This window comes from Sminthopsis crassicaudata, chromosome 3 (assembly GCF_048593235.1).
Source record: "Sminthopsis crassicaudata isolate SCR6 chromosome 3, ASM4859323v1, whole genome shotgun sequence".
NCBI lineage: Eukaryota > Metazoa > Chordata > Mammalia > Dasyuromorphia > Dasyuridae > Sminthopsis > Sminthopsis crassicaudata.
The window spans coordinates 625020339-625047983 of record NC_133619.1 but is presented as its reverse complement, the minus strand read 5'-3'; the positions used below and the strand labels follow the sequence as shown (position 1 = coordinate 625047983).

Sequence of the window (27645 nt, the reverse complement as noted above, 5' to 3'; positions counted from 1 at the left end):
CCGTCTCCACCGCCGCCATCTTTGTTGAGGGCAGCCGGCAGCCGTGGGAGGCAAGAGGAGACGGCGGCAGGAGATGCCCAAGTCGTGCGCGGCCCGGCAGTGCTGCAACCGCTACAGCAGCCGCAGGAAGCAGCTCACCTTCCACCGGTGAGGCGGGGGCGGGGCGGGGCGCGGGGGAGGGGGCGGAGGGCTTGAACAGCCCCCACCCGGGACCCGTCTCAGGAGCCGGGCCGGGTCGACCTGGCAGACACATACGCACGCATACACACAGAGCAACTAGCCTACACGGAGGCTACACACACGCATGCGCATGTTTGAACTTGCAGACTCCCGGGGGCGCGTACCCACGCGGGCACGCGCTCCCACGAGCCCGGGCGTCTCCTCCTCGGCCTGAGGCCCCGCCCATCTAGCGTTCTAAAACCCTTCCGGGAGGGGGCGGGGCCGAGCCTCTGTCCGCCTCTGAGCCTCTGCGTTCGTGTCTCTCTTTACGTCTCTGCCCCTGTCTCTCTCTTTGTCTCCGTCATCCTTCTGAGCTCTGTAAGTTTACAACACTGAATACAGCAGCAGGTTTTTTGATGTCTCGTCAGTTTTGCGGATTTTTTTCTCTTCCTATGAAAAAGTATTCTGTTACCGTGGTTTTCTAGGACCGAAAAGAAATAGAGGAAAATGGTGGTGGTGTAAAATCTATAGAAAAAATTTTAATAAAAATTAATAATAAACAAATAAACAACAAAAATCTACAAAAATAGATAAAATTAGGAAAATAAATATGTCATGTGGGTAAAAATCAACAAGATTTGGTCTGTTTCTGTCTCTTTGGATCTGTCAGTTTCTGCCGCTAATTTGTCAGTTTCCCTGTTTCTGGGCATCCTGGTTCCCAAGCTCCCAGTAATTTTGAAGCTCTTCTTTCTCCTGTTACTTCTCATATACTCAGCTGCCAAGTATTGTTGATTTTTACAAACTTCATGACGCCTTTAAAAATATAAATATGTGTATGTATGTATATATATATATATATATATATATATATATATATATATATATATATATATATATATATATATATATATAAAATAAAACAACACTAACATTTCCCTCTGGATTTTTCCCCCCTAGAAAACACAACAACAAAAAAATTTTAAAGGAAGAGGGAAAAAATCAGCAAAATGGGTGGTTTTTTAAAAAAAATCTGCTATCCTATGCAATGTTCCAAACTTATAGAATTAATCTCTGCAAAGGAAGGAGAATGATGGAGCTGGATTTTTTTTTTTTTTGACACCTCTTCTTTAACTTGTTCTTTGTAATTTCATACTGTTCACTTTTGATTGCTTTTTGATGGTTGTTCTTTCTGTTCACATTGTCGTAGTCTTTGTGCATATTGTTTTCATATCTTTGCTTATAATCATGTGTGTGCTTCTCTGTATCCGTGACATTCACCGTTTCTTACATATATTCCATTATATCCACAAACCTCAGTGTATTTGGCCAGGCCCCAATTGACGGGCATCTACCTGGTTTCCAGTTCTTTGGTATCACAGAAAGAGATTGACTCTCTGGGGCCGCTACTTTATTTGCATAATTCCAGATGACTTTCTGCCAATTGGTTGGACCAGTCCTTGGCTCTACCAAGATTTTTTTTTTTTTTTTTCCCCTGAGGCTGGGGTTAAGTGACTTGCCCAGGGTCACACAGCTGGAAGTGCTTAGTGTCTGATACCAGATTTGAACTCGGGTCCTCCTGAATTCAGGGATGGTGCTCTAACACTGCGCCCCCTAGCTGCCCCTGGCTCTACCAAGATTTAGGGTTTGCATCCATCCTCTTATCTGCGCATCCGGGCCACCGCACTGGCTTTGTGTAGTACTATTGCAATAGTCTCCCAAGCCGGCCCTCTGACTGATCTCTTCCCTCTTTAATTTGTTGGTTTTTCCAGCTGACAAAACTTATATTTTTCCCCCTTCAACAAAATTTTATTTATTTTTAAAAAGTATTTTATTTTCCCAATTACATGTAAAGATAGTTTTCAGCATTCATTTTAGTACAATTTTGCGTTCCAGATTTTTTCCTTCCTTCCCTTCTTTACCTCCTCAAGACAGCAGTTTGATACAGGTTGAACATGTACAATCCATTTTAATTTTATTTCCATATTAGTGGAAATGTGGTGGGAAAAAAATCAGAACAAAAGGGAAAAACCATGAGATAGAAAAAGCAAACGAACGAATAAAAAAGTGAAAATACTATGCTTTGATCCGCATTCAGTCTCCATAGTTCTCTCTTTTGGATGCGGAGAGCGCTTTCCTTCACAAGTCTTTAATAGTATTTATGTTTCCAAATACATGTAAAGATAACATTCTTTTCTTTCTTTTAAAAATTTATTTTAAAACATTGCTTTATGAGTCACATTGGGAGAGAAAAATCAGAACTAAAGGGAAAAACCCTGGGACAGAAAAAAAACCATAGAAAAAAGGGAACATAGCACGTAATAGATTTACTTTCAATCTCCATGGTTTTTTTTTTTTTTCCCCCTGGATTTTTTCCTGGCCAAAACCTATTGGAACGCTTGGGAAAAGATATTTTTTGTAAGGTTTGTGTTTTTTCTCCCTCTCTCCCTCACCTTCCCCTCCCCGAGGACAGCAGTAATCTGATAGGGGTTATACATGTAGATTTCTTTAAGCAGGTTTCCTTATTTATCAGGTTGTACAAGAAAAATCAGATCAAAAGGGAAAAAACCGCGAGATAGGAAAAGTGATGGGAGAGGACAGCGGGCGGCCTGGCCGGGGCCCAGCCCCGGGCTCTGGATGCACACTGTCACGAGGCCTGGAGCTGCCTTGGGCCCTCCGCGTTGCTGTCACTACTACGTGTGCTCTCCTGCCTCTGCTCACAGAGGGACGGTTCTTTTGGGGATGGGCTCAGGCAGCCGTATTGGAACTCGGGCCTCCTGGCTCTGGGGCTGGCGCCCTCTCGTGCCCTGCCGAGGGATGTTTCTAAAGCCTCGGGGTGACCCCGCAGCTCAGGGGTCTCCCTGCTCCCCCAGGCCCAGGTAGGGATCCCAAGGAATTGGGAAGCACGTGCGTAGGCGGCGAGGTCATTGACACTCTGACCCCAGCCTGGCTCTGCAGACTGACCTTGGACTCCCCTCCCAGTCCTGTGCTTTCCTCCCCGGATGTTCTGTCCCTCCCGCAGCACCTCTGTCTCCAGGGCTTCCTCAGCCTGCGGCGGGCTGGCTTCTGTGGCCATGTGTAGAGTCGCCCCCTCCCCACCAGCCTGGGCCTCTTGAGGGCAGCGCAGTGTGTCCGGCACCCAGGAGAGCCTAAGGCGGGGATCCTCCCCTGGGTGACTATGGCCGTGCTTTCCCCCGCCTGCCTGTGGGCACGCCTTCCATCTCCGTGTGCCTCTGGGAGCACCCATGCCTCCGGATGTGACCGTCCCTCTGCCTCGGGCTGGCCCGGAGCCTGCGCTCCTCCGTCTGTGTGGCTCGGGTTCCTGTGGGGGGCGCATGAGCCATCCGCAGACGGGCCAGCGGCCCCTGCTGTGCCCACCTGACCAGGGCTGCCCGCTGTGGGCACCGCGAGGAGCCCCGATGGCCCTCAATCGGCCGGGCCACTTACTTAGTGGCAGTGTGGGTAGAGACACCTAAGAGAGGGGATGGGACCGGATGCTGACCCAGCCCTGAATCCTGTAGTGATTTCTTAGGAGCCCGGGCCAGGCGGCAGGCCCAGCTGAGTCTTAGTGGCCGTCAGAGAAGCAGAAGGGCCTTCTGGGAGTGGGGGGGAGGGGGGCTGGCCGGGCAGGTAAGAGGGGCGGCCCACAATGGTCCAGTAATTATAGAGTGAGAGCACCCCAGGGTAGGATTAAGCTTGGTGGATTCTGTTCCCACACAGAAAACTTAGGCCAGATCTTTTTGAAAATTCAATTTTTAAAAAGTTTTCAAGCTGCATTCTGTCCCTCCCACCTTGCGTGCCAGAATCCTGCTGAGAAAGCAAGAAAAATAAAACCTGTCACAAATGTGGAGAGTCAAGCAGAACACGGTCCCCTCACCCGAAAGGATTATTTGCAGTGTTTATCTGTGCACACACATGCCTCGGTCTGGATGCTGTCTGTGTGTAAGTCCGTCTAATACATGCTTCCGCCCGGGCGTGTATGCCGGTGCATGTGTTACATGTGTTGCACGCTCAGTCTGTGCGTATACACAGTGCCTCAGTCTGTGTGTCAGTGGGAATACATCCACATAACATATGTATGTGTGGATGTACGTGCTCCGTGAGCCTTATGTGTGTGTACACGCCCGGGCCCCGGTCTGCCCTCTGACGCCGCCAGCCCTCCCCGGGCCAGGGGCAGCGTGGATCCGCGAGTCCTCTGGAGCTGGGCTCAGGGCAGGTGGCAGAGTCGGAGAACTTGGGTGGGAGAAAAAAGCGCCCCTTTATTTTTACTGGCCTCCAGGTGTGAGTTAGCATTTTCTAAAATGATGACTTTAAAGCAAATCAGAATAATCCGAGAAGACATTATTTTGTCTCTGTCAGAGGGGTCAGTGTTCCGGAAAAGGGTTAAGAGCCCATTGGGTCTGGAGGGAGTCCAGGAGGCAGACGAGCGTCAGAAAGACAGACACGGAAGACCACCCTAGGGAGCGGCGGCTTCGGAGAGCAGGCCCGCGCGCTTTCCACGAGATTTGTTGCCTCTTGGGAAAATGTCCGTGTGCTGCCTCGGAGTCAGTGCCTCCGTTTTTGTTTGTCTGTTTGCAAACATACCAGTGTTGCACCGACCCTACAGCTGGCTGGTGTGTGTGTGTCTGCACGTGCGCGTTTCTGTCTCTCTGTACAATCTGTGTCTGTCTCTCTGTGTATTTGTGTGTCTCTGCACATCTGTCTCTGCGCCCGCCCAGCAGCCATTTGGAGCCCCTCTCCTCAGACCGGCCGTAGCACCCCTCTTGCCTCCCACCTCAGTGACTAAGAAAACACGCTCCTGTGAGGGCCGGCTCCCTCTCTGCCTCCCCCGTCGTTATCCCTCCTTTCCTCTTTTTCTGCTCCAGTCTCTGGCGAGGAGATGGGCCTTCTTGCCAAAGCCGCTCCGTCTGGTTGAGCCCCTTCTCTGCCTCCCTTCACCGTCCCCCTCTCCTTAGCTCCTTCCTCCTTTCGGCTGCTCACAAACAGCCCGGGTCTTCCTCAGCCTCCCTCTTACACAGCCATCTCGTGCTCCCCCTTCGCAGCACAAGTCCCTGGGGCCCTGGCTCCCAGCACCCCTTGGCTGACCAAGGATCTCTTTTTAAGATGACATTTTGTGGATGCCTTTTGTTGGTGCATTCCCTAACTTCCCTCTGTGCCCTTCCCCTTTCCGGTACCCCGAGGGCTGTCCTTTGTCAGAAAGGGTGTGCTTTAAAAGAGAGAGAGAAGAGGGAAACCTCCCCTAAAGCTGCTCACCGTGAAGAGAAGGTCCCGTTGCCCTCCTGCTCTGTAAAGACCCCAAGGCCGCGGACCCCCCTCGTCTCCCATCTCTGGGACTGCGTGTCTGGCTTCTGCCGTGGCCTGGATCGGGGGCCCCGCCCACCAGGCCCTGGCCCCCCTCCCTTCAGGATGGCGACACGTGGGGATCCCCAGAACTAACTGTCGTCTCTGGAGCTCTGGTCTCTCAGACCAGCTCCCTGGGAAATCCATCTGGATGACCTGAGGTGATTCAGACTCGGTGGGTCCAAATTGGGAAACCTTCTCCTTCTCCCCCACCCCCACCCAGACTTCTCCGTGTCCGTTGCCAGAAGCCCCTTCCTTCAGTCACTCAGGTTCCCCACCTTGAAGCCCCCTCAGCCACGTCCACAGCTCCATCTCCCCTAGTTTTCGCTCCCACGGCCCCCTGGTGTTCCTTGTCCCTGCGTACAGTTTCTCCTCTCTCTGATCTGTTCTCCATCTGAATTAGTGTTCCCCCAGACAGAGTTGGCCGTCATCTTCCCTGCTTGAAAACCTTCCTCTTCCTCCTAGGAGAACGTAAGCAAGCCTGGGCCCCCTCCAAAATCTGCCTTACTTTTCCAGATTTATTCCCATTGTCCCCCGTAAAGTAGGGCCTGTTCCAGCCATTCTGGACTGTCTTTCTTCTCTCATCTGCTATTCCATCTCTGGCCTCTACCCACTTTCACAAGTGGTTCTTCAAGTCCAGAATGCCCTTCCCCCCTCAGAGAACCCCTCTCGGAAGCTCAGCTCACACGCCTCCAGCAAGACCCTTCCTGACCTCTCTCACCCTTCCCCGTTCCCCCACCTGATGTTACTCTGTAGACTTTGTATTTTCTCTCTTATGGGCAAGTTGTATCCCTGAGCAGGTTGTGAATTATTGAGGGTAAGTGGTGTCCTTTTAATCTTTGCACCTGTCTGTCTAGTATCAAGTCACGTGTTTCCTATTGATAATGGGCTCCTGATGTTTGTTGGTGAGTCGCATTTCTTTTATTTATTTATTTTTTAATAGTTTTTATTTACCAGATACATGCATGGGTAATTTTCCAGCATTGACAAACCTTTTGTTCTCATTTTCCCCCTCCCCCATCCCACAGATGTCAGGTTGACCAATACATGTTAAATATGTTAAAGTATAAGTTAAATACAAAATATGTAGACATGTCCAGACAGTTGCTCTGCTGTACAAAAAGAATCGGACATTGAGATAGTGTACCATTAGCCTGTGAAGGAAATCAGAAATGCGGGCGGACAAAAATAGAAAATTGGGAATTCCATAGTCACTCCCAGAGTTCTTTCGCTGGGTGGAGCTGGTTCAGTTCATTACTGGTGAGTCACATTTCTTGCTCTGAGTTGTCAGCAGGTGTAAAATGGAGAGGGTGGGTGAGCTGTTGCCCAAGGACCCTCGGCTGTTGATCTGGGGCAGCCTCGGCCTGCTCCGGCCTGCAAGGATCGCCCTGATGAGCCTGAGAAGTGCAATGGACTATTGGAGGTGGGGATGTGCCTTTCGGGGCTTTCTTGGAAACTTTCAGAGCACAGGGGCTCCAGAAACGCCGATCGCTCGGGCTCGTGGTGTTTGGGTCTGTTATTTAAGGCGACTCCAAAATGTTGTTTTGAGGAAACTGGACGTAGCCAGGCTCGCAGCTGTGTCAGAGGCCCCCCTTGGAGGGCCCGGCTTTTCTTGAGTTTCCTTTTCCGCCTTGCTCAGGTTCCCGTTCAGCCGGCCCGAACTGCTGAAGGAATGGGTGCTGAACATCGGCCGAGGCAACTTCAAACCCAAACAGCACACGGTCATCTGCTCGGAGCATTTCCGGCCGGACTGCTTCAGCGCCTTCGGCAACCGCAAGAACCTGAAGCAGAACGCCGTGCCCACGGTCTTTGCATTCCAGGAGACAGCACAGGTAGCGCTCCGGCCCTCTGCCTGGGAAAGGGAGGGGCTTCCCGGGATGCCCAGCTTGTGCCAGGAGGGCTCTGCTGAGGCAGACGGTCAGCTGTCGGGCCAGAGGCAGGCCGAGCCTTGTGAGGTACGGAGGACCTGGGTTTGAGGGCCTGTGATCGGAGGTCACAGCAATAAGATACTATCAGAGACACTTTGCAGCGAATGGCGTGGAGGTCCAGATTCCCCCTGGCTTCTGACCCTTGCCCTCTGACCTTTCTGCGGCACAAGCTCTGCAGAGTCCAGCCTCAGGCTTCTTTTATTAAGAGGGGCAGAGGACTGGGCCTGGATGGGCCCACTTTGGGTCTCAGAAAGGCCGGGGAGCCTGGGAATATATGAAGTACTTAGCGATGAGGAGCTCCGTCCAGGGCCGAGATGTGGGGTCAGAACCCAGGGCTTCCTGACCCCAGGCTGCACCCCATGCTCCGGCTGCGGGCTTCCACAGTCTCCCAAGGGACCCAGTCGGGCTCTGGCCCAGAAAAGCAGGAGCCGTTAGCCTGAAGGCTCTGGACCGGAGCTAGTGATAATGAAAGGGAAGGGATGGGGAGGGCAGAGTCCCAGAACCGGACACCTGCAGTTGGAAGGAACGGCTTGGCAGACTTAGAGGCCGCCGGTCAGCCGGGGCAAAGGACAGGGCACCGGCCCGAAGCAGGACGTCCTGCAGTCAAATCTGGCCTTAGATCCCTCCCTCCTGTGTGAGGATCAGGCGAGATCCGGCCGTAAAGTGCTTCGCTGACCTTAAAGTGCTGCACAAACGTTAGTTGTCATAACCAAGAGAGTATGCTACAGCCTCCTCAATCTGCCCCTGTCAGCAGCTTTAGTGGGGGTGTCTGTGGAGAGGTGGGGGTGGGGAGAGCAGCGCCACACAGGACATGGGTCTGAGAAACACAGGCCACAGGTCCCAGAAATATAAGACACAGGTCCCAGAAATACAGGACACGGGTCTGAGAAACACAGGACAGGTCCCAGAAATATAGGACACAGGTCCCAGAAATATAGGACACAGGTGTGAGAAACATAGGACACAGGTCCCAGAAACACAGGACACAGGTGTGAGAAACATAGGACACAGGTCCCAGAAACACAGGACACAGGTCCCAGAAATATAGGACACAGGTGCGAGAAACATAGGACACGGGTCCCAGAAACACAGGACACAGGTCCCAGAAATATAAGACACAGGTCCCAGAAATATAGGACACAGGTGTGAGAAACATAGGACACGGGTCCCAGAAATATAAGACACAGGTCCCAGAAACATAGGACACGGGTCCCAGAAATATAGGACACAGGTGTGAGAAACACAGGACACAGGTCCCAGAAATATAAGACACAGGTCCCAGAAATATAGGACACAGGTGTGAGAAACATAGGACACGGGTCCCAGAAATATAAGACACAGGTCCCAGAAACATAGGACACGGGTCCCAGAAATATAGGACACAGGTGTGAGAAACACAGGACACAGGTCCCAGAAACATAGGACACGGGTCCGAGAAACACAGGACACGGGTCCGAGAAACACAGGACACGGGTCCCAGAAACACAGGACACGGGTCCCAGAAACACAGGACACGGGTCCCAGAAACACAGGACACAGGTCCCAGAAACATAGGACACGGGTCCGAGAAACACAGGACACGGGTCCGAGAAACACAGGACACGGGTCCCAGAAACACAGGACACGGGTCCCAGAAACACAGGACACGGGCCCGAGAAACGTAGGACACGGGTCCGAGAAACACAGGACACGGGTCCCAGAAACACAGGACACGGGCCCGAGAAACATAGGACACGGGCCCGAGAAACGTAGGACATGGGTCCCAGAGACGTAGGACACGGGTCCGAGAGACTATAGGACACGGGTCCCAGAAACACAGGACACGGGTCCCAGAAACATAGGACACGGGTCCCAGAAACACAGGACATGGGCCCGAGAAACATAGGACACGGGTCCCAGAAACATAGGACACGGGTCCGAGAAACACAGGACACGGGTCCCAGAAACACAGGACACGGGTCCCAGAAACATAGGACACGGGCCCGAGAAACGTAGGACACGGGTCCGAGAAACATAGGACACGGGCCCGAGAAACATAGGACACGGGTCCTAGAAACATAGGACACGGGTCCCAGAAACACAGGACACGGGTCCCAGAAACACAGGACACGGGTCCCAGAAACACAGGACACAGGTCCCAGAAACACAGGACACGGGTCCGAGAGACTATAGGACACGGGTCCCAGAAACATAAGACACGGGTCCCAGAAACATAGGACACGGGTCCCAGAAACACAGGACACGGGTCCTAGAAACACAGGACACGGGTCCTAGAAACATAGGACACGGGCCCGAGAAACATAGGACACGGGTCCGAGAAACATAGGACACGGGCCCGAGAAACGTAGGACACGGGTCCGAGAAACGTAGGACACGGGCCCGAGAAACGTAGGACACGGGTCCCAGAGACGTAGGACACGGGTCCGAGAGACTATAGGACACGGGTCCCAGAAACATAGGACACAGGTCCGAGAAACACAGGACACGGGTCCCAGAAACACAGGACACGGGTCCTAGAAACATAGGACACAGGTTCCAGAAACACAGGACACAGGTCCGAGAAACACAGGACACGGGTCCTAGAAACATAGGACATGGGTCCCAGAAACATAGGACACGGGTCCCAGAAACATAGGACACGGGTCCCAGAAACACAGGACACGGGTCCTAGAAACATAGGACACGGGCCCGAGAAACGTAGGACACAGGTCCCAGAAACATAGGACACAGGTCCGAGAAACACAGGACACGGGTCCCAGAGACGTAGGACACGGGTCCCAGAAACACAGGACACGGGTCCCAGAAACATAGGACACGGGTCCGAGAGACTATAGGACACGGGTCCCAGAAACATAAGACACGGGTCCCAGAAACATAGGACACGGGTCCCAGAAACATAAGACACGGGTCCCAGAAACATAGGACACGGGTCCTAGAAACATAGGACACGGGCCCGAGAAACGTAGGACACGGGCCCGAGAAACATAGGACACGGGCCCGAGAAACGTAGGACACGGGTCCGAGAAACGTAGGACACGGGCCCGAGAAACGTAGGACACGGGTCCCAGAGACGTAGGACACGGGTCCGAGAGACTATAGGACACGGGTCCCAGAAACATAGGACACGGGTCCCAGAAACATAGGACACGGGTCCCAGAAACACAGGACACGGGTCCTAGAAACATAGGACACGGGCCCGAGAAACATAGGACACGGGCCTGAGAAACGTAGGACACGGGCCCGAGAAACACAGGACACGGGTCCCAGAAACACAGGACACGGGTCCCAGAAACACAGGACACGGGTCCCAGAAACACAGGACACGGGTCCCAGAAACATAGGACACGGGTCCCAGAAACACAGGACACGGGTTCCAGAAACATAGGACACAGGCCCAAGAAATACAGGACACAGGTCCCAGAAACGCAGGACAGAGGTCCCAGAAATGCAGGACACAGGCCCGAGAAACGCAGGACACGGGTCTGAGAAAGAGTTCTAGAGAAATGCCGGAGAACGCAGTCACACTGCCGATGGGAAACCCGGCGTCAGATTTTAGTCTTTTTTTAAAGAGGAAATTTGGATGATTTGCAGTTAGGCCCCACTTGAACCATTCCTTAATCATTAGAAACCTTAAAGTTGTCAGACACGAGCTGATGTTTTAAATGGGAGCTTCCGAATCAGGCAGGCTAAATGAATCTCTGTACGCAAAAGTCCCCTTTCTGCGGTGGCACAGAAGCATGTTCCAGCCCAGGATCCTCCCCTCGCTGCTGGGACGTCACTGTTGGGATGTCACGCGTGGGACGCCCAGAATTTTGTCACTGCAGCAGCTTTCTGCTCCCCAAACACTGACTGCCTTAAGAAGTTTCCCCAGAAGTTTGTGGAGGGATCGTTAGAATGGCGTTTCTTTGTTTCTAGAATTTCATTTCTGAGCATTTCCCATTTTTAAAAAAAAAAAAAGCTTTTTATTTTCAAAACATATGAAGGATAATTTTTCAACACTGACCCTTGCAAAACCTTGTGTCCCATCCCCCCTTTCCCTCCCCCTCTCCCCAGATGGCATTTCCCATCTCTTTTGACTGACTTATTTAACCAGTCACACTTTAGAACATTGGATTTTATCTAGATTTTGTGGAATCGGCTCTCCCCAAACTTACCCTCAGATTGCCCCTGAATTTCGGAGGCTCAGAGGTCATTTACAGACAAGGAGCATCTGGCCAGTGAGCAGCGGCGTGGGATCAGAGATGGGGTGCTCGCGTTCTCAGTCCGCTACCAGGCTCCCCCCCCCCGGCATTTCCTCCGCCCCACAGATTCTGGCGTGGTCACTCATGTCCCCGCCAGCCCTCCGACCAGGGCTCCCTCATTTCTGCGCTGGTCACAGGCTCCCCACAGCCCCTCCCACTGGTGGATAAAATTGCAAAGACGAACCCAGTCAGCGGCCGTGGCCGTGCAGTTCCAGGGGAATTGGGGATGGATTTACGGGGCCGCCATTGTCGGGCATGTGGCCGCTGGCGTCAGATTGCTGGCTAGGTTAGCGCTGTCTCACTGGTGGGGGAGGCTCCCGGGGGGTCACCCTGGTTTTTCACAATGCCCTGAGCCCTGGTGAAGGTCTGGCCCTGTTCCAACCACTGACTTGTGTTCTTGTGCCCCTGTAGTTGGTTAGGGAGAACACGGAGCCTGCTGGCGAGAGAAGTGATGCTCAAGCGCAGCCTGGGAAGGTAAATCCAAGCTCCCCTGACTTGTTGATGCGCCGTCTCTGCTGATCTGGTCACCTTGGGAAACACTGGCCTCCTTGCTGCCTCTCCACTAAGGCATTCCATCTCCCATCTCCACACTTTTGCCCTTGGCGGTTGCCCATGCCAGACTGCCCTTCCCTCTTCCTCCTCCTCCGGATCTCTGAGATTTCCTGCCCTCCTGCACGACTTAGACCAAATGTCCCTTTTTGAAGAGACTTTTTCTTCTGAAGGGACTTCCACCCCCTGCACACTTCTGTACATGTTGTGTTCTAAACGTAGAACATGTGCTTTGAGGGCAGGGATTAATTTTCTCTTTCTTTGTGCTCCCCCCACACCCCTGGAACTTCTCTCGAAGTGGTGGTACGGCGTGCCGGTCAGCACGTCTGCATTTTGGCCTTTTCTTAAGGAAAGGGCTTCTGTTATAAAACTAGAACTTTCAAATGACTAATTTCAAGAAATCATCAAGGAGAGCGGGATAGAGGTTTTCCATATCTTTTTCTTTAAAATTAAGAGGATTTTTTTTCACCAATTTTCACCAACATTCCCTTCCCTCCCACGGTAATAGATCTGTCCCTTGTAATCCCAGCAAAACAAACCCGGCCAACGCGCGGCCTGCAGACACGTGGGCTTCCTTGTTCAGTCCCTGTGGTCCCACCACGGCTCTGCCACGTTTGCTTTGCCACAAGCCCTCAGAAGTCACGATCACGCCTTTTCGCTTTTCATCCATCAGTCTTAACCAGTTGTAAGTTTTATTTGCTTCCAATTTCCCCCCCAATATTAAGTAGCGGTTGTTCAAGCCGTGACATACAAGTGTGGTGGCTCCCCCACTGATTTTCCCAATCCTGCCCAAAAAGGACCAGTATGAAAGAGTTACTTTGGGGACGTAGAGGTGAGGAGCTGCCTGATGGGGGCGCGAAGGGGCTTCCATGCTCATTGTCGTTGCTGCTTTTCAGGACCTCTCCGATGCAAGGGCTGGGGAACACACCCCAGGGAGAAAGATGGAAATCCCACTTGACCAGCACCAGTTGTCCCCCGATGTCGAGGCTTCTGAAAAAGAGGTAGGGTGTTGGGCTGTGGGTCTCCCGGTTGTAAAGAGGAAGCAAATACTTGGCTGGTCAGTCCAGCTTTAAAATGAGTCATGTTTTGTAACGAGCTGTCGTCTCTAGAAGCTGCCGGATCACTCTCTGGGAAGAGATCTGCTGTGTCTACTCAAATCTCTCAGACAGATTCTTCTTCCTGTAACGAACCGTTGTCTCCAGGCAGTTGCTGTTAACTCTTGTCCTTAGAAGTGACTTCCCTTCCTGCAGAGAGCCCCGTCAGGCCTGATGTAATGCAGAGAGTCTTCTTGAATCCTGGCTCTGAATCTCCTCCAGCTCTTATCCTTCTCCAGGCCGATCTGCTCTGCGCCCAGTGCTGTCCTCTCTTTTATTCTCCCAGAGAATGGGCGTGGGATAATGCAAGGGCTTCTGGGAAGAACCACCTCAGCCAATGAGCTTGCCCCCTCTATCAAGTCAACCTGAGTTCTCACCTTGTAACTATCCAGACAACCTCAGTTCTCACTTAGTAATCCTAACATCTCCCCCTTTCTTTTGATTTAGAACATAGGACAATCATGACCTTGAAACATAAATCCATCAATATGAGAAGTATTACAGATAATTACATAAATGACCTTGAAACATAAATCCATCAATATGGGAAGTATTACAGATAATTACATAAATTACATAAGCACATAGTAACATAGTAACATAACACATGCTAGAAGTATATAACATAATCATAATCATAAATTGAAAATTTATAAATGTCCATAAGTCCATTGTCCATTATTCTCATCTTGTGTGAGGAAGTCCAATGATTCCTGCTGGTTTTTAAGTTCTTTAACAGTCTTCTTATTATCCATGCTCTTTCAGTGTCAGATGTTTCTTAGATCTTCTCCTTTATTTTGAGGTCTTTCTCTTTTTCTGTCTCTCTCTGATGGACAAGGCGAATATGACTCGTTGGCACCCATCTGATTCCTTCTCCTGCTAAAGAAATACAAGCAAACCCTCTCTCCCAGGCAGTTAACCTATCTAATTTCCTTCTATTTACCACTTTCTAAATCTCTTCTCATCATCTGACAATTACATTGGAGTTGTTTGCACTGGGCACAGCCCTGTTGGTTTAAAAGGCCTGTATTCTCCCCAAGTGTAATCCATTTTTGTAATCTGATTGCCTTTTGACTCACTTATCAGGTAATCCCTTTCTGCCATGTGATTGCTTCTCTGCTGATTGATTAAATCAGAGTCCTGGCCTTCTAAAGGTTCTTTGGGTGTAACATCAGCTGCCATCATGCCCCAAGTCTTTTTTGCCTGGGGCCCTGGACCTGGGCCCCTCATCCCATTTCCCTGAATTATTCTACACTCTGATGCCCAATGGAATCCTCTGTTGCATTTTGGACATGGGGTTTTAGGTCTTCTTTCACCCTGTCTTCTCACTGTATCTCCATACCTACACTGAGCTCTTAGATGCCCAATTTTTCCACATTGAAAACATCGCCGAGTTTCTCTAGAAGTCCCTTGCCAGGAGGGACCCTGTCTTTCCACATTCATCATTGTCCGGGTGTAAAAAGCATTTGATCCCACTGTAGCACAGCGTCTTATGATCTCCTCTAAAGGAGCATCTTTGTCTAATCCCCATATAATTCTTTTGCAAATCTCATTGGCATTTTCCTTAGCCAGATGTCTGGTCATTATTTCTGTAGCTGAATTTTCTCCAATAGTTCTTTTGACAGCAGTTTGCAAACGTCCCACAAAATCTGCAAAAGGTTCATTGGGACCTTGCTGTATTTTAGTGAAAGCCTCTCCACGATCTTTCTGTCCAGGAAGGACACCCCAAGCTTTTATCGCAGCCTTAGCAATTTGTTCATATATTGTCATGGTATAATTAATCTGTTCCGAATTCTCTCCATACTGACCTTCACCAGCTAAGTGCTCAAAAGTGAATTGTGTGTTAACTCCTATTTCCAAATTGCATCTGACTTGAATTTTACATAATTCATGAAATTCCGCAAGCCATAATAAATTTTCTCCAGGTTCCAGACATGTCCTTGCTATGGATTTCCAATCATTCGGGGTTAGGACTTCATAAGACAAACCATCTAGTAACATTTTGACATAAGCTGATGTAGCCCCATAAAGGGTACAACCTTTTTTCAAATCCTTAATTTTATTCAAATCTAAAGGTGCATATCTTCTCCTTTTTTTACCTACAGAATCAATCTCTTCAATCACAGGATATGCATGTATAAAATCACTTATATCCTGTCCTTCTCTCTTAGCTTTAACCAATGCTTTTTCTAATCTTGTCATAGGCTTAGGCTGCTTCACAGGCAATTCTGTTTGTGTTTCTGCCTCTTCCCCTCTTTCTTCCTCCATCTCTGAAGGTGGGGTTGATGTGGGCCTGTCAATAATCTGTTCTCTAGGCAGGGTTGAAGCTTCTTCAAGAGAATCATACCATAATTCCTCATTTAAATCCTCTTGCTCTAGGGAAAGATCTTGATCTTTCCTTTTTTCCTCACACTTCCTCCTCTGTTCATTTTTAGAACTTTTCCTTCTCCTACAACTTGCTTGATAGTTTAAGGCTAATTGAACTATGTTGTAGATATAAAATACTTCTGCAGAAATTGAACGAGGCCCATTTTTTGCTTGAAATTCTTTCATTTCATATCCCACTAGCTTCCATTTATCTACATCTATCTTTTCTTCCTCTAAGAACCAAGGAGATGTGCGTCTTAATGCAGCCAAGAGTTTAGCAATCTGTACCCAGGTTACAAGTAAACTCTGCTCCTCAATTATGTTGATTATACTCTCTATAGTACCACTCCTGAATGGGGGTGGAGCTGAGGTTGCTTCTGGGGCTGGGGATGAATCGGCTGAAGTCCAGGGATTGAATATAGCTAACATCTGCCCCATTTCAGCTATAAGAGATTCCTCGTTTAGCCCTTAACAAGTTAAGTTCCTTGTTTATCTATTAGCACGCTCACTTAATCTTTAACAAAGTTTCCTCGTTACTCACGGTTCTGGGTCAGAGAGACTGAGATCTAGATTGGAAGCTTTTCCACTGGAATCAGGACTGTGTCTGTCCCTGTTCGGGCGCCAAATTGCAAAGGTCTGGTCTAGCTCCTCTTGTCAGGATAAGCAAAAGTCCTTGCCCCAGGTTGGGCGCCAAAATGTAGCGAGCTGTCGTCTCTAGAAGCTGCCGGATCACTCTCTGGGAAGAGATCTGCTGTGTCTACTCAAATCTCTCAGACAGATTCTTCTTCCTGTAACGAACCGTTGTCTCCAGGCAGTTGCTGTTAACTCTTGTCCTTAGAAGTGACTTCCCTTCCTGCAGAGAGCCCCGTCAGGCCTGATGTAATGCAGAGAGTCTTCTTGAATCCTGGCTCTGAATCTCCTCCAGCTCTTATCCTTCTCCAGGCCGATCTGCTCTGCGCCCAGTGCTGTCCTCTCTTTTATTCTCCCAGAGAATGGGCGTGGGATAATGCAAGGGCTTCTGGGAAGAACCACCTCAGCCAATGAGCTTGCCCCCTCTATCAAGTCAACCTGAGTTCTCACCTTGTAACTATCCAGACAACCTCAGTTCTCACTTAGTAATCCTAACAATGTTTCTTACCAATGGAAGCCAAGGAGAACAGAGCACCCGTCTCCCCAAAACCCTCCCTGGGGATGAGATCTGAACGCGCTTCCCGTGACTCCATCGTGTTGATGGTTTTCAGTGTAAATAGCAGATGCAGTTGATTTCTAGGCTCTCAGCTGAGCTGGTGAGGACGCCAGACACCTGCCAGGGAATCCCACAAGCGACGCCCACTCCCTAAAACCCAGGAAGAGCAGATCTGGGCCAGGAACCCCCTCACGCTTCCCCCTCTCTGTTCCCAGGTCTCCTCCACCTGCCTGCTGCCTACCAGTGCCCCTGGGCAGAGAGACCCGCTCCCCTGCCCGGCTTCAGATCACAGCTATGCCCTCCTGGACTTGGATGCTTTAAAAAAAAAGCTCCAGCTCACACTGAAGGAGAACGAGCGGCTCCGGCGCAGGCTGCAGCTGCAGAGAGCGGCCATGAGGAGGATGTCCAGCCGGCTGCAGGCCCTCCAAAAGGAGAAAAGGGGACAGAAAGCCCCGCAGAGGGCGGAGGAGCGGCCGGGCACTTGAGCCGCCGGGCTCTCGGCCGCCAGCCCTTTGGGGAGAGCCTGGTGGAAGAGGGGCCGGACAGCCCTCGCTCATTGCCTCGGGCAGGGACAGAGCCTGCATTCATTATTGTCTGCTTTCTTGCTGCTACTGCCTTCTCAGCGGACGGTCAGGGAGCTCTCAGGAGCTGACAGTGAGAGCCGGGCTGCAAGAAGGATGCTTGAATGCGAGGAGAGACCCACGCAGATCTCTCTGCAGACAGTAGCCTTGTTGGAGCCAGTGCCTGGAGACCCCAGGCCCAGGCCCGAGCTGGCCCGCAGAGGGCCGTCCAGTGTAAAGCCTCGTGGTTGGACGAGGGCTTCTTGACCCTCCCTGCTCTGAAAGCATGCCGGCCCTTGCACAAGGACTTTGTTAAAGAGGAAGCACTAATTTGATTTCCCTCCTTGCTCAACACGCCATTGTAGACGTGGAAAAGCCTTAAGAGAAAGTTTCATTTTATATCTTGTAAAGCTGGACAGGGTAGATACCTTTGACACAAATATTTTGTTTGATTAATTAGAAGGCCCCAGCTCTGACACTTGGGGTTCCTCCCAACAGTGAGATGCCCCATCCTCCTATTCATGTGCCCCCGTGTGAGGCAGGCGGAGGCAGCCCTGCTGCTCGTGAAGCACGTGTGGGATGATGGGGTTCACTTTGGGGGGGGGAGGATGAAATCAGTCTAGAAGGAGCCATAGCCTTCAGCAAAAGCACCGTCCCTTCTGTGGTTGTGCTTTTGAAAAATGAGTCCCAGCGCCAGCTTTCAGAAAGGGTTTATTATTGACAATACCAGTGCCTTCTGTACAACCAGCTTCAAACAAAATGAAGAAAATCGGTACCTGAAAGAACCGTCTGCAACAAAGGGGACAACGGACCGCATTAGGTCAGAGTCATTCGGCAAAGTTTATTGCACAGTTTGAATTCTTAGCTTCAGGTTTGGAAAACGTTGTAAAAATGGGCATGAATGTCACAGAATTAAGACAACCAGAACTATTTTTAAAAAATTAACTGGGGAGGGGGGGAGGGATCATGACTGATTACTCTGATACCAAAGCCCAGGCAGGAGAGTTTGATTCTAATAGCTGCGGGGGGACAGAAGGCCTGTATTGGCTACTGCAAATCAAACTCCTGCTCACGTGATTGACTGCACACTTAGGAAAGGGCCACACGACCCTTGGAGGAGTACAGGACCGAGGCCCGTCTGCTTGCTGGACTGAGTGCTACCGCTAACCTGGAAGACTGTTCAAGTATATCCCGGCTCCTAAGATCTGCCTCCCAGAACAGGCTGGTCAAGAAAGAGCCCCCTACCCAAAGCCAAGGAGTCGCCCCGCTCCCCCTTCCACACCAAGGTGCCTGCTGGGGACCCCGTCAGAGGGAGATGCCCTGGAGGAAGCCCTGGAGGGTGGCACCCCCCCTAGAAACTCCCCCTTCACCCCCCCCAATCAAACTAACGTTTCTCCCTTGCCTCCCTCTGCCCTTCCCCCCTTGCCCTGTGAGTGGGCGGCCGTACCAGACCCCCAGCCAGATTGGGTGGAAATACAGGAAAGAGCCCCAGTCTTTTCCGTGCATCATTGGGGAGACGGGGAATGCTAGTTGCATTAGGAGAAAGCCGAGTCCTGGGCGTAGGGATCAGTTTTTTAGTGGTAATGGCAGAGATGTCTTCCAGATACATTGGTTTTTCTCAGGTAAATTCAGAACTGTCTCCAAATCCCCTTTTCAGTAATCACAACAAGACGTGGAGATTGTCAGGAGGAAGCTCGTATAGACACTCACTTGATCATCAGGACCACACCGTGGGCCTGTTTTTTCCATTTGGTTTGCAGGAAGCCCCCAGAAGTAAGGGGGAGGTCACAATGTCCCATATACACCTCATGAAAAAACCCTGAAATTTGGGGTGGGTGGGCCACTGTGGGCTCAGAGGCCGGAGGACTTGCCAGAAGGACACAGGACTGCGCCCCCAGGTTCCTCGAGGAGATGGCTGTCGGTCAGCTTTGTGGTTCTAGTCAAGGACAGTATTGCCTTAGTACTAAAGTACCCACGAAAGCTGGGGTGTTCGTGTGTCCCTTCACATAATTGGTAAATGACCTTCTACAGGAATAATACAAAATAAAAACATCTGTAGGTTTCTGTTTCATGTGTTTCCAAACTTTCAGACTCCCAGGAAAAGAGGTTTTGCAGCTTCTTCTTGACTCAGGTCCTGACCCTTTGTTTTCCCATGAGATTTATCCATCTGTATCGATCCTGTGAGCTGCAGGGGAAAAGACGGGCTCAGGGCAGAGAAAGAATTGCTTGTGCTCGTGTTACATACAGAGCGATGGCAGAGTGGGGTTTTCCCCGGTATGTGGACCCCACTGGGGCCATCATGGGGCGGGATGGGGATGGGGGGAGGGTTCTCATAGCCTCAGGCTGCCCGATAATGAGTGGAGCCCAGTCATGCAAAGGGTTAGATCCTCTGGCTTACAAAATGGGTCAAACCCCCTCGGCTTCCTAGCCATGGGGGCATCTACAGAGCAGACTGTGGCTCACCATCCCAAAGCAGCCACTGCCCGGGAGCGGGGGCTGCGGGCCGGAGCACTTACATTGCTTTGGTATCCGGAGGGCTTCATTGTCCGACGCCATCACTTGGTGCAGCACGCCCCGAAACTGATAAAGCACCTTTAGGCTCTTCTCTTCGCCCACACATGGGTCATAGAACCCGGGAAGCCCGGCCTGTGATGGGAGACAGACAGCATGTGGAGACGTCAGCCCGCCAGTCCCCCTCGGGCTAGGCCTGGAAAGTGACCAGGGGCCCCTTAACAAGACACAGCATCCAAAGTGATCCCTAGAAAGGCGGTCCTCCAGGCAACACAAAGCATCCTCTTCAGCCCCAGACTTTCAACCACAGCACAGGCCCTCCCTTATTGGACAAGGCTGCGTCTTCACAGCAGCATCTTGGCCAAGTGCAAAAATAAAACAAACCCCAGAGATTCTGCTCATTCCTCAAGGAACTTCTGAGCTTTGGAAGGCCGACAGGGTCAGACCTACTTAGGCTCAGCTCTCTACAATTCGGTGACCAAGGGCACCGGGGTCCTGGCACGCACTCTGGGAGGGGATTTAGCAGGGTCCAATCAGGCTTGCCCGCCACTGTCACGGAGCCCCTGCCCCGTTCTGTGGGCATGGCAAGGCTGGTACCTTGGAGGCTTCTGTGAGGATGAGTTTGGAGTCCTTCACCAAGCACTGCAGGGGAACAGTCACATCGATCACCTTCACCTTCTCATTCTTCCTGCTCTTGTCGTTAACAAACTTGCCGTACCAGGCATTCACGATGATCAGTCCTGAGGAGCACACCGAGTTACAGCCCCGAGAAGGGGCCCTTGCCCCCAGGCCTCTCCCCTTATGCTCTAGCTCAAGAAGGCTTTGCTCCCCTCCAGTCCCCAGAGCCCCCTCGACCCAGTGAAGATGACAGTGCTTTTACCCATTCTGGACTCTTCAGCCTCAATTATTCTTCTCACAGATTCCTGCATCAACCGAACCTGCCAATGAACCGAGAGGCGGGAGGTCAGAGCTCTCATGGGGCCCATCAGGAGGTGAAACCAAAACAAGGAGCGAAGAAAACGTGGCGGGGCTCGGAGGAAGGCCGGCCACAAACAAGCCCAAGTCGGGAACGTCGGCTCCCCGCATGGGACTGCCCCCAACAGGGAGGAGAGCTTCCTGACTGTGCCACCTTAGGGTTAACTCGGGCCTAGACCGGAGAGAGTGAAGTGACCTTGCATCCCGATGGCCAAGTGTGGAGAACAGAGGTGCCTCTAGAGGACTGCCCTGGGCGGGGGGAGCGTCACCTGCATCCCTGCTGCCATGGACGGCAGAGACCCCGGCTCGAGGCTCCTCAGCCACACGGCAGCAGTATTCTAATGGAGAAGGGCACGGGGAAGGGACGGTGAGCATGGAGAATTCAGAGAAGCCTGGAGAGACATACGGAGTGATGCGGGCAAAGGGAGGAGAGCCAGGGAAAAAGTGCCCGGTGACCGCGCTACTGCAGATGGACACGGTACTGAAAGGCAGCCAGTGGACTACCTGCAAAGCGCGGTTGCGGCCCCTGAGAAGAGCTTTCTAGAAAAGAAAGGCTCATCTTCCTCCTTAAGAGAGGGGAAGGCTATGGACTGCAGCCAGAAACAGTCACTTGGTCAGTAAGTTTTAACTGTCACGAGGAAGGAATGAGAAAGTTCCCTGGGCCTAGAAAAGCTGCTTTTCAAAAAACAAAAAAAAAAACCACATGATATGAAGAGTCCAGGTCAGGGTCGTCCTTAAGCCCTGAGCAGTCGGGGGTAGGGCCCCCTCCCCCCCACTCCAAGTGCCTGGTGCCCCCCGTCCCTCCCTGGGGCACTCACGGCAGATTCCGCCTCCTGCTTCTTCTGCAGCACATCTGTGGCTGTGCTCTCCCTCTGCTTCTCCAGTTCTCTTTCAAAAGAAAACAAGCCCCATAAGAGCCACTTGGTAGACCCCAGGAGGAGCCCAGCAAAGCCTCTGGGGGACCGGCTTCTCAGGGCCCCTCTGTGAGGCAGCGACGATGCTCTGCCTCCACCAGTGGGGGGGGCTGCAACTTCTGAGAGCCGACCCTCCCTAGCAAAACCTTACTATAGGTCGTGATGAAGAAGGAGATGGGAAAGCTGCCAGGATAAAGCTCACAAATGCTAACCCGGATGTATTCTTGTAACAAGTCCCACCTCCTCTTCACCACTGCCCCTTTCCCCTTGGGGGCCCCACCACAAGTGGGGGCGTTCCGGACTTCTGCAGTGACCGAGTCCAAGGGGCCCCAACCAACGACTCCCGTTCCAAGTTCTTCACCCGCTGCTGGGGACACGGGCTCCCACAGGCCCCGCCCCTTCTTAGAAGGGGCTTCCGGAAGAAAGGGCAAACTCACTTCTCTTTCTGAGCCCTGAGGTACGGTTTGATGATCAGCCGGTGCATGGCAAAGTAGGCGACCAGCGGTCCCAGGGTGGCGTAGAACACGGCGCTGGGGAGGAGCTGGTCCGTCAAGTGAATGGGGAAGAAGTAAGTCTGGCTGGCCCTGTTCAGCCTACAAAAGGGGGAGGGGAGGCTCAGTCTCCCGGGAAGGGCTGGATGACCCAGCCGGGCCACCCAGGACGCGCTCGCGCTGGGCACAAACTCCCCCGACCCTGGTGGGGCTCCGGAGGCCGCCGGCCCTGGGCAGTTTCAAGGGTACAGCAGAGGGCAGGCCTTGGAAGTGCGGGGTGCGGGGTATGGAGCCTGTTCTTCCAAAGGAACATCCATTTCCATGAGCGTCATTCCCGGCATTAGGGAGACGGAGGGAACCGCCAGGAGCTCCACTTGTGGGGCTTTGGCGCCATCTGCTGGACAAGTGTGAGTTTGTCAATCAGAGCAGGAGGGCGGGAGTGGGGAAGGCCTGGGCCACCTGGCGGCAGATTTCCTCTCTGACCACGCTGGGCCCGAAGGTGGCTTTACGGGCCGCAATCCCTGCTGCTCCCCAGCGCCCCAGACCCCGAGGGCTGAGGTGAGCCCCACCAAGCGTCACAGCGTGGGCCCCCAGCCCCAGCCACCTCAGGCCACCCCGAGCCGGCGGGGCCCGCGCAGCCGCCCGGGGTTCCACTCACTTGATTTTGAGAGAGACGCCCTGTGGGACTCCCACGCTGACAGTGGCTCCTAAAATACTGTGCCTGGAAATCTTCCTCTCTGCTCCGTACTCTACCACTGTCCCAAAGAAGCCTGCCCTGGAACGGCCCAGCGGAGGGGGGACAGGAGAGACTTATTCATCACCAGAGGGAGGAGGGAGCCAGTGGCCACCTCCCTCCCACCCACAGGCGCCCACCACCGGCACCCTGGGACGCGACCCACGCCCTGCACTAACTGCCCCCCGGCTGACCTCGCTCAACCAAGAGGCTGCTCTGTGACCACCCGGCCAGGACTTACTTGAGAGAGCCCTTCACCCGAGTCTGATCATCATCTTGGAATTTATGTTGATAGCTGATTAATGCAAAGGAGTGGGGGATTCCAAGCTTTGAAAAGAGAGGGTGGGAGAGGTAAGACACATGGGATGTTCTTCAGGGAAACTGGATGCGCGGCCCCGCTTCATCTCTCTAGCCCTACCTGGTCAAGCTCCCCCGCCCCCCAGGCCGGAGCCCTCTCTGCTGGGCACTCTTGTGCTCCAGGCCTCCGACAGCCCTGACCCCACACTTGAAAGATCTCCCCTTCCCCTCTTCTCCCACTGAATTCCCATGAATCAGACCTAACTCTAACATCAACAAACATCCCCCTCCCCGCTCCCATGAAGACAACCTGATAAATGACAATGAATGACCTTTCCTATCAGACATCATGGAGCTGTTGTGTCACCTCAGGTGCCTCTCTAAATGTGCTTGGTGTTTTAACCCCTTACTGGACTGTGAGCCCCCAGGTGACACAAGTTCTGTCCTAGCTTGATCTTTAATATTTGATTCTATGTGCCTTTGCACAGTTCAAAATGTATTGGATTAGGAGGTTTTGGGGTAACCGGGATATTGAAGCAATGACAGCTGCTGGGACTAATGCCATCTAGGACACAAATTCTAGCAATGCATTCTAGGAAAATGAGCTCTGGATGTGGAGACAGGAGGCCTGGTTCAAATCCCAGCTCCGACACTTACAGGGTATGTAACCACGGGCAAGTCCCCTTCCTTCTCTGAGCCTTAGCTTCCTCATCTGTAAAACGGAGATAACGCTTAGGCTAGCTCTCTCACTGGGCGGCTGGGTGACAGCACTACAGGTGCTAGCTGACCACCCTCTGGCTGCCCTCGGGCCCTCCTGAATGCGCTGCCTTTAAAGGACCCTTTGGCCACACTAGCCTGCCCCCCTCCAGGCTCACCAAAACCACAGATTTTTCTGTCCCAATAGGACTCTTCCAGGACACTGCACGGAGTTATTAAGTAGCAATCCCTTCTGGGGGGCTCTTATTCCCCTCACCATCAGAAAGCCTGACTATCTCACACCCTCCAAATGAGCGGTTCCACAAGTGCGACCAGATGGCAGCCGCACAGCTATTTCACATCCTCCCCACGAGGTCCGGCGAGAGAGGGAAATGAGGGGATGAGAAGGGAATGGCGAGGCGGCCTGAGCCGGGAGCCTGTGCCGAGGAGGCTCACCTGAAAGGCCACGGTGAAGTGGCTGGTCTTGGTGTCCCGGACAATGCTTGTGTTCATGGCCGACTGGATGCCCCACCGCCACTGCAGATAGCCCATGGTGTTCTTGTCCAGGTTCCTCGCCAACACGGTGGTCAGGCCGGGCCGGATTCCCCGGGATGAGAACTGCAGAGCACAATTGGTCGTAATAAAGCTGGAGAAGAAGTGACAGGAGGAGGTCAGCCACAGTTGCCGCCAGGCCCCCTTTTCCCCGTGACCACCCACTGACCAGCCCTTCATACAGGCCCCGGGATGGAGGGGAGATGATGTCTCCGGGGACTCCCCGTCACATGGGTCTGTGGGACACGCCCAGGCTCAGGTCACATCAAGGGGCCCTGGATGAGGGCTCCATCTCGGCTAGAGCACCCCGCCTTCCAAAAGGAACCTCAATCAGGGATGAGAACTTCTCTGACGTTTTTTTTTCCAAGTTAGTTTTAAAAGAGAAAGCCTGCGCCACCTTCTGGCTACAGAGGGGTATTTCATGCTACTAAGTGTGGAAAGATCCTTTATTCTTGTCTGCCTCTCATATGCACTCTTTCCCTCCCTCTTTCCCTCTCATATTCACTCTCTATCACTTTCTCTGGCTCCATTCTTCTCCCTCTCTGCCCCCTCCAACTTTCTCTGCACACTCCTCTTCCTGTCTCTCTGCATCTCTCTCGTCTCCTTCCTTCTCATTCCCTTTCTCTACTCTCTTCTTTTCATGCATCTTCCCCCCCTCCCGTTTTTCTGTGTTCTTTCTTTCCTCTTCCCTTCTCCGCCCCCCTCCAAGTTTTATAAGTCTCCCATTTGAAAAAAGGAATGAGAATACTACATTTGAAGAATTATCTTTTGGAAGAAATAAAAACAACACATTTATTTGCACCTGAGAAAAGCCCCTGCAGTTTGCCTCTGTTATTTCTATACAAAGCAGGTATTTTGTTTTGTTTATTACTTTGTTCTTCAAATTGAATTTGTATCAGTACCTTCAAAATAGGGAAACTCAGGATTTCACACCTATAGTTCTGGAGATTATGTATCCTGGATAGAGGGCAAGGAGCGGGGCTTGGTAGACGCTTCAGATCACAGGCAAGACAGTGAAACTGGAAGGGACCTTGGAGGGCCGACCTGACACTCATTTTACTGAAGGGCAAAGTGGGCAAGGGTGGGTCTGCTTTTTCTACGGCCTTATGCAGTCTCTACGGCCTTGGTGTCGCTCTATCTGACAGCTAAGTATGGCTAGAAAAACCTCATAGTTCTCCTACCATGGCACAAATCTTAAGCCAAAGAAATGAGAACCACATCATCCTGGTAACAGGATCATCTCAAATGAAACACAGGACCCCGATTCATCACAATCACTTCAATTCAACAAATGTCCATTGCCCCTACTATGTGCCTGGTACTGCGCAAGGCAACAGGAATAAGAAATCACAATTGATTCTAAATCCACAAAGACAACAAAACAGATGATTGTATCATAGTTGATTTACCATCTTGGAGTAAGGTTACGAAACAGCTTCAGGCCAAACAAAGGGCCTTGAAGGTCTCCAGCTCCAAATTCAAACTGTTTAAACAGAAAGGAAGGGAGGTCAGAGAGAGTTTTCACCTTACTGCTGCTACCCAGGTCTCCTCTAGCTACCCCCAGCCCCCTAGACACTTCCTAGCCACCCCCAGGGCTCCAACCCTCACTGCCCTCAGACCACCCTCCCCCTGCCTGCGGTTGTTTTCCAGAGACCCCACCGAGAGGGCAGGTCTTGAGGCCCACCAAGGGGGCTGCCCTGCTCCCTGGCCTGCATGGCTAATTGCCCAGGCCTGAGGATTGTAGTGGGGTGGAAAGGGAGGTTAAGAGAATTTTCATTCTAGAGCCAAATTAACATTCAGCAGAGCCAGGAGTCCTGAGCTGGTCTGGGGTCTTTCAGAGGCTTCCTAGAGTTTAGAAGCTGCTCCGTTCCCTCTTCTGGCCAGCCTCAGCCTATCTGAGGGCTAACTTCTCCGGCACAGTCTGTGATGGGCAGGAAGACCCAGCCAATTGAGCACCCTTACCTCTCCCCATCCCTTTGCGGATGTCACTCGCCGGAGGGCAAAGTTAATGGAACCTCCTCCATTCCCATTCTGGGTGGAGAGGCTTCCAGAGAGGATGGCTGTGTCTGTGGCTGTCAAGGGTGCCTGGGGGGAAAAAAAAACATTTGCTGGAGGAACCAAATATATATCAGCTTCAAATGCAATGTCTGTAAATACGTCATCCAATCTGCAGGTGACCCCCAGGTCGGCAGCCTACCTAAACTCAGGTATGCACTTGGCTGCTTGGACTACCCGGGACTACTGAGTCATAACATTCTGAGGGCCTTTCAGAGCCCCACTTGACAAGGCCATGGGAAGCCTACAGTGAGAGCCTGGCTCCAATGGTGCCATGCTGCAGGGACATTTTCATTTTAGTGCCCTGGGGCCTTCTCTATGACTCCTCCAGATGGTTCTGTATGCCCAGCATACAGGAGCAAGGCCTCCCCAAGGGCTTCTGGATGGCTCTAGGAGGACCACAAGCTCCCTGGAATCAGCAGCAGGGTATCTGGGGTCTTCTGGATGGACTTCCTGCAGAACGGGGATTCCACTTGTTTTTCTAAATCTAGTTTGGGGATTTTGCTGGAGTAGGAACTCCCAGCACTAAAATCTTTTGCTCAGGTATTTGCCAGCTTTGGAGAGCTGCCTGGGGCACTGGACCATAAGACTTGAACCCTAGTCCTTCTGATTCTCAGGCCAGGCTTCTATCCACTAAGACATGCTAACAAAGTGATAGCGTGGGGGATAGAAGTCTGTGTAGACCGGAACAAAGGAGCTGCTGGATATCTTAAGGACACCAGTCTGCATTTAATGTCACCTCTTATGGTCACTTGTGACACTTGGGCATTCACTGTGGACTCAGACTTTATAGTGAGAGGCATTGGGGTACTGTCAAGCCCTGGCCCATCACTCCCACCTGTGCAGTCCTGTGCTGGACATCATAAGGACCACACTTGCCCAGATCCCAAGACCTTCCACTATTTAGTATATGTGTGGACTGGCCTATCATGAACAAACATTGTATTTTTCCTCAGAATATTAGGATTCATTCTTGTTTTTGTATCCTGGGTGCTCCACA

General features: G+C 51.9%; 2 protein-coding genes across 6 annotated transcripts in view; one reads left to right on the top strand and one right to left on the bottom strand.

Annotated features, from left to right (window-relative positions):
• On the top strand, positions 1 to 19475 carry THAP3 (THAP domain containing 3). Of its 5 annotated transcripts, XR_012488591.1 has the most exons (6): positions 5678 to 6919; positions 7136 to 7451; positions 12077 to 12139; positions 12744 to 12899; positions 13111 to 13215; positions 17077 to 17109. XR_012488591.1 is itself a non-coding variant. In XM_074306384.1 (5 exons), the coding sequence occupies exons 1-5, from the start codon at positions 74 to 76 to the stop codon at positions 17344 to 17346; spliced, it is 705 nt and encodes a 234-aa protein (XP_074162485.1). In that variant the 5' UTR covers positions 1 to 73; the 3' UTR covers positions 17347 to 19475. The 5 variants fall into 5 exon arrangements, 4 of the variants coding, with proteins under 4 accessions (XP_074162485.1, XP_074162482.1, XP_074162484.1 ...); XM_074306384.1 differs by lacking the exons at positions 5678 to 6919; positions 12744 to 12899 and adding an exon at positions 1 to 147 and having other exon boundaries at positions 7136 to 7328; positions 17077 to 19475; XM_074306381.1 differs by lacking the exons at positions 5678 to 6919; positions 12744 to 12899 and adding an exon at positions 1 to 147 and having other exon boundaries at positions 17077 to 19475.
• DNAJC11 (DnaJ heat shock protein family (Hsp40) member C11) overlaps positions 18120 to 27645 on the bottom strand; it is a 70337-nt gene continuing 60811 nt past the window's right edge. The window contains exons 6-16 of the mRNA XM_074306379.1: positions 26553 to 26675; positions 26000 to 26073; positions 24495 to 24684; positions 23287 to 23372; positions 22971 to 23087; positions 22259 to 22414; positions 21726 to 21795; positions 20813 to 20870; positions 20530 to 20672; positions 19938 to 20067; positions 18120 to 19606 (exon numbers count right to left, since the gene is read on the bottom strand). Coding sequence (XP_074162480.1) covers positions 19581 to 19606; positions 19938 to 20067; positions 20530 to 20672; positions 20813 to 20870; positions 21726 to 21795; positions 22259 to 22414; positions 22971 to 23087; positions 23287 to 23372; positions 24495 to 24684; positions 26000 to 26073; positions 26553 to 26675 — 1173 coding nt within the window. The 3' untranslated portion in view covers positions 18120 to 19580. The remainder of the gene's footprint in view (positions 19607 to 19937; positions 20068 to 20529; positions 20673 to 20812; positions 20871 to 21725; positions 21796 to 22258; positions 22415 to 22970; positions 23088 to 23286; positions 23373 to 24494; positions 24685 to 25999; positions 26074 to 26552; positions 26676 to 27645) is intronic.